The 5,712-nt window shown below is 43.4% G+C and overlaps 1 protein-coding gene across 1 annotated transcript; it reads right to left on the bottom strand.

Annotated features, from left to right (window-relative positions):
• Nucleotides 1-362: 362 nt before the first annotated feature.
• On the bottom strand, nucleotides 363-881 carry CETN1 (centrin 1). The gene has a single exon (XM_061130714.1). It carries the CDS (start codon nucleotides 879-881, stop codon nucleotides 363-365), a length of 519 nt encoding a protein of 172 aa, XP_060986697.1.
• Between the last annotated feature and the right edge of the window lie 4,831 nt (nucleotides 882-5,712).

Raw genomic sequence — 5,712 nt, 5'->3', positions numbered from 1 at the left:
CAAGATAATTTAAGAATACCAAAGAAACAACAAGGGAACCACAATGCTAATTGTCTCAAGAAGCCACCTCGCCTTCAGTTTAGAGGGTGTCCACCAACGCAAGGCAAATGGTGCCTGGAGAAAAGTTTCAGGACCCTTGATTCAACCCAGGTCCGCTCTTGGGAATGAAAACCAAAACTCAACGTTAAAAGCATTTGAAAATTCTATAATTGAGCTAGAGATTTGGAAATAGAACTATCTAGACAAACTGGGGGTAAGAGGAGAGATGGCTCTGGCCTCTAACTCCAGGTTTCACAAATCGAGAAGCAGGGAAGCCAGCCAATTACTCAATTTCCCTACACATGCTTGCGGGATAAACGGACTCAATAGAGGCTGGTCTTTTTCATGATGCGAAGAAATTCATCCTCGTTCACTTCGCCGTCTCCATCTCGGTCGGCTTCATCAATCATTTCCTGGAGCTCTTCATCCGTGAGGTTTTCTCCCAATTCTTTGGCCACACGCTTTAGGTTTTTGAAAGAGATCTTCCCGGTCTCGTCATCATCAAAGAGCCTGAACGCCTTCAGGATTTCTTCCTTGGTGTCTTTCTCAGCCATCTTCTGAGTCATCACAGCCAAGAAGTCGTTGAAGCTGATCTTCCCCGTGCCTTCTTTGTCCACGTCGGCGATCATCCTCTTCATCTCCTCCTTCCTGGGTTCAAAGCCCAGCGCCCTCATGGCCACCTTGAGCTCCTTCACGTCGATGGTGCCGCTGCCGTCGGCATCGAAGAGGTCGAACGCTTCGCGAACTTCTTGCTTTTGCTCTTCAGTGAGTTCGGGCTTAGGCCCCACCTTTCTTTTCTGGCTGATGGAGGTCACGGTGGGCTTCTTGAGGCTGGAAGCCATCCTGCGACGACGGCGGCGGTTGTTCCTTAACGCTTGTGTTCACCGCGCTGGCGCTCGGGCGCCCCCGCCAGGAACGCGGGCTCGGGGCCTCGGCTCAAGCCTTCCCAACTGCGTCCCTTGTGGTGCCCAGGGGACCCTGCTCGCTAGGCCCGCCCCATCCGCCAGACCTGCCGTACGTTACAGCCACAGTTCCCCGGTTATTACCCACTTTCCTCGAGCTGAGACCTGAGCGGGCAAGAACTGCCTGTAACCACGTGGTCTCCTCAAACGTGCTGGCACCGGCTCTTTCCAGGCCATTTGTCAGCATTCATAGGACCAGGTTTATAGGTTTATTTGAAGGTTTTCCCTCTCTCCTTTTCCGTACAAACTAAAAAACAAACAAAAAACACCAAAAACTAAAAAAACCACCCGCTTTGTCTGAGGGTCCATTTAGGATACTCAGGATTGAGTTTGATCCTTTGGCATAAAATGTGCGGGAATAAAGAGAGAATATTAAAAGTCACACCACGTGTTCAACTCGATGTAAATGGAAAACAGATAACATGGAAAAAGTTACGTAGAAAATTTGTAGGACTTTGTCTCCTGACATTACACTCAACAATAATAAAAACATCACCAGCTTCTTTGGCATATGCTGAAATATGAAATGCACTATCCGAATAGAAGACTTACTTTTTTTAGTGTTTCAATTCTAAGTGCTCTGTATAATTGCGTTTGAATAACAGTCATTATTCTATTCAGGAGGCTTTGATTTGGAGAGAGGGGAGCAGCAAGCCTGCTTTCTGGTATTCTGTTTTTTTGTTTTTGTTTTTTTTTAAAAGAAACTCTGGCGGCATATTACTCTCACTGTATGTCATCCAGTCGAGGCTGTGCTGAAACCCACACTCTGCTCCGGTAGTGGACACAGGAGGAGGTCAGGCAGAGTGTGTTGGGCCTCAAAATTGCCTCCTGAGAACAAAGGGTGAGAGGGAAATGGATGCTTTGCAGGTGAAAAGAAAGAGCAAATTCATCAAGTAAGCTCATAAGGGAACTGTGTTTAAAACTGTTTTGTAGGCCTAGGACTCAGTTATTTTTGTCTGATCCAAGTCTGGACATCTTCAGGGTTTCTCCTTCACATAAGTTAAAAAATGAGTGTTTCCTTCTAAATAATTAGAAACAATTCAAATAAACTGTTACTGCTTTTGGTGGTTAAAAAAAGAATTGCTCTGAATTTCTTTAAATGGTTAAAAAAACAGAAAACTGACAATTTTAGCATTCTTTTTTTAAAAAATCCCTCCGTTTATCACTGTTTGACCAATGATAAGAAAGGGCACTTTCAAGAGTTTTAATTGAAGAGTTTTTGTATCTCCAGCTTCTAGAACAGTGCTTGACATATATTAAGTAGAGTAATAAATATTTGCTGAGTTAATTTAAAATGACATTAATGTTGGGCTTAAAGTATTTCTTTTTTTAAAAAAACTACTCTGAATTGTCAAAATGAAACGAAAACCCGCAAAGATTAAATTATGTTAACAGAGTTTTACAAATTGTTTTTTAAATTACTGATCAGATATTGTTTTACATGACATGTTTAACTAGCCAGATCTCACTACCTGCCCCAGCGATATGTGACATAACGGACAGAGGGCCTGGGTACAGGGTTTCTAAAGGTCAAGGCAAAATACCTGGGATGTTCCTCCCAATAACTCCACCTCTAGCAGATGTTGTCACAGGTGGTATCAACTCAAAATAGACTCTGGCAGGGCTAGACACTGCCACTGCTCATCTTCCAATCCTGCAAATCCTCCTACTTTCTTTACCAGGTCTAAAAGCCTGGGATCTTATCCCAAACCTTATTATTTCTGTGACCTTGAGAAAGCCACTTAACCTCCCAGCCTCAGCTGAGACATCCGCAAAATAGGCATAATTATAGAGCTTCCTACTAGGCGCCTGTGAGTGTTGAATGAACTACTCCATGGACAGTTACTATAGGGAGCTACTCCAGGGGCCATCCTGGGCTGGGTGACTATTAGTTGAATGTGAATTCCTCCCAGACCTTGTGCATTTCTTTTGACACCCACTCTTCTGCCCAAATTCAAGCCAAGCTATGATGTGTTGGAAAAAAACTGAGGGATAGAAGCTGCTTTATATAGAGCTACATTTGGGCCAAGCTGAGCTCAAAGCAAAACAGTTGTCATAGTTTCCAGATGTGTGGGATCAGCGGTCACAACCAAGGGCCACCAAGAGTTCCCTTCACAGAAAACAGCACCCTTGGCCAAAGTCAGCTCTTGGTGGGGAGTTACTTTATGTTCATAGTCAGCGATCTGGTTTTAAAAAGAAGGGAAGCTTACATTGAGTGTGTGCCTAGCACTGGGCTTCCTCATCTCATCTGTTGACTTATTAAATCCTTGAAATCATTTCTCATTTTGCAGAGGGAAAAAAAAAGAGGCCCGGGAGGACTTGTCACATATCCAGTGGTGCAATGATGGCTGTGGGATTTAAACCTTGGCTGGTCTGAGTCTGATGCTGAGGCTTCGTTCACCACACCATGCTGCTTTCTCCAAAAGCTGAGGTCATTACCAAAATGCAGGATCACTGGGAAGTTATGATACTGAGTTTCTGCCCTAAGTCCAACAACGATTTAGCATCTTGCCTAGAAAGATTAACAGGAGTTTGTGGGATCTCAGACAGGGTCCCTTTCCACATTGAGTCCCTGAAAGAAAGAGCAATATGTCTGGAGATTACCTCTGTTCTTCAATTCTGCTTCACCTCGTCCCCTTTGGGTACAAGTTAGTGAGAAGCAGTTTGGACAAACTGTTTTTGGTTGGCATTAGTCAGAGTCTATATAATGCTTGTGAAAATCAGCTTCAATGTTTTAAAGTCACTTTTCAAAATCAAAGAAGGCTGACCTAAAGTGAATGAGATATTCTGGAAAATCAATGGCTAGGGGTGGTTTTGTGCTCTGCTATCAACATTTTCTGTACCACAGTGTCCTAGGTATTATGCTCAGTTGTTGATTATTTAAGATGGGGAGAGGAGGCAAGGTGGTTGTTTAGATCTGGTCATGGAAGATTAGCAGCTAGAAGGTGGGGGGAAAGAGCTACTGGAATTCCACAGCAGGGTCTGGAGTCAGTTGAGAGCAAGAGAAAGGACCCACGCAGCTTGCTTATTCTAATTATTTGGTTTTCCATCTGACTTGCATGGCATGAATAAGGTGAGGCACAGGAGCCTTTTAAAATTTAAGTTGCGCTCAGCAAAGTCAGCAAATTCCAGGTGCCACCCAAGGCAGAAAATATGCATAATAAAATTGCTTTATTGCTGCCTATTTACTTTCCAACAAATGCAGAACAGAAAGAATGCCAATGCTTGATGAGTCTACATAAGCAGGATAACTGTGTGTGTAGGGGGGTGGCCCCCAAACCAATAATAACAGAACGAAACTATTTATTCGTGACTACATGGGGCTATTTACAAGAAATAGACTCAGCAGCAAGTTTTACAATCCCGGTGGTCTCAGAGTGGGAATACGAAGTCTAGTCCAGTGACTCAACCCAGGCCTTTTTGGCAAGCCCAGGAACAGACTTAAAGTGTCCAGCCAAGGGCTACATAATTTCTCATTCCACGAACCCCAGAAATAAAGAACTACTCCTCTCAGATACAAAGGCAGACTGTGTTTTAGAAAAGAATTTACCAGAATCTCACACTGCTTCTCAAACTTTCACCCGGATACTCCTAATAGCAAAGGAAATCTAAAACACTCCCATGGGATCTAGGGGAACATTTGGAAGAAGCCTACACCAAGAATGAAATGTCTTTATAATCCTGTGTTTGGTCTTTTTAAAAAGTAAATTTTGCTTTCTGTTTCATTGCACACTTGCTGGTTTTAGTATAGTTTTAAATGACTGATCATTGAGCAAATTTGATTCCTTTCAAGAAAAAATGCACTATGCTCATTTGGTGACTTTAAGTATATCTCCAGGGACTAGAATGTGGGCTTCTCATGTGGCTCAATGGTAAAGAATCCACCTGCCAATGCAGGAGATGCAAGAGACTCAGGTTCAATCCCTGGGTTGGAAAGATCCCTTGGAGAAGGAAATGGCTACCGACTCCATTAGTCTTGCCTGGGAAGTCCAATGGACAGAGGAGCCTGGTAGGCTACAGTTCATGGGGTCATAAAGAGTTCGACATGACTGAGCACTCACACACAGCATAGGGACTAGAATAACCTTGTTATGTTTTAGCAAATTCAAATCTAAATGTGGAGTTTGCAGTGAAAAACATGAAGATGCCAATGTTCCCTACACTTCCCCAGCCAAGATCTGCTCCACTTATATGTCATTTGGATTTGGGTTCTGAAGAAGAAGGAAGGAAAAATGTAAGGAGGAGAAGAAGGAAGGAAGATCAATGAATCCCCAGAGCATGTGGAATTGCATGAATTGCATCCATTGAAAGAATGGCTGCCTTCTCTTCCCAGAGGCCACAGCAGCCCTACTTAGATATTGTTCTGTTGGTAACAAGCTGAGAAAGACACAATCTGTGTTGACATAAATAAAGCAGAACCTCAAGGGTTTTATGATCCAGCAGTTGACCACCCTGTAAGGAGTCTCTGGAGAGCTCCCCCAAGTCCAGGCACACAACAGAAAATGCAGAACCAAGAGGAATGAGAATGGCTTAGCTGGATTTTTAAAATATCTCATAGACTAAGCTATTAAATTTCTTCTTTGATCCACCTTCTTTCATTACCCAAGGCCCCTGAGACTTCAGCGTCAGAAGCTGACTCTTCTGTTAACTAAGAATTTTCTGCTTACCAGTCGGGGAAAGGTCAAAAGCCCACGGGGGTGTTAGTGACACA

The sequence above is a fragment of the Dama dama genome, chromosome 27 (genome assembly GCF_033118175.1).
Source record: "Dama dama isolate Ldn47 chromosome 27, ASM3311817v1, whole genome shotgun sequence".
NCBI classification, from domain to species: domain Eukaryota; kingdom Metazoa; phylum Chordata; class Mammalia; order Artiodactyla; family Cervidae; genus Dama; species Dama dama.
The sequence above is the reverse complement of the archived record's forward strand: the minus strand, read 5'-3'. Positions and strand labels throughout refer to the sequence as shown.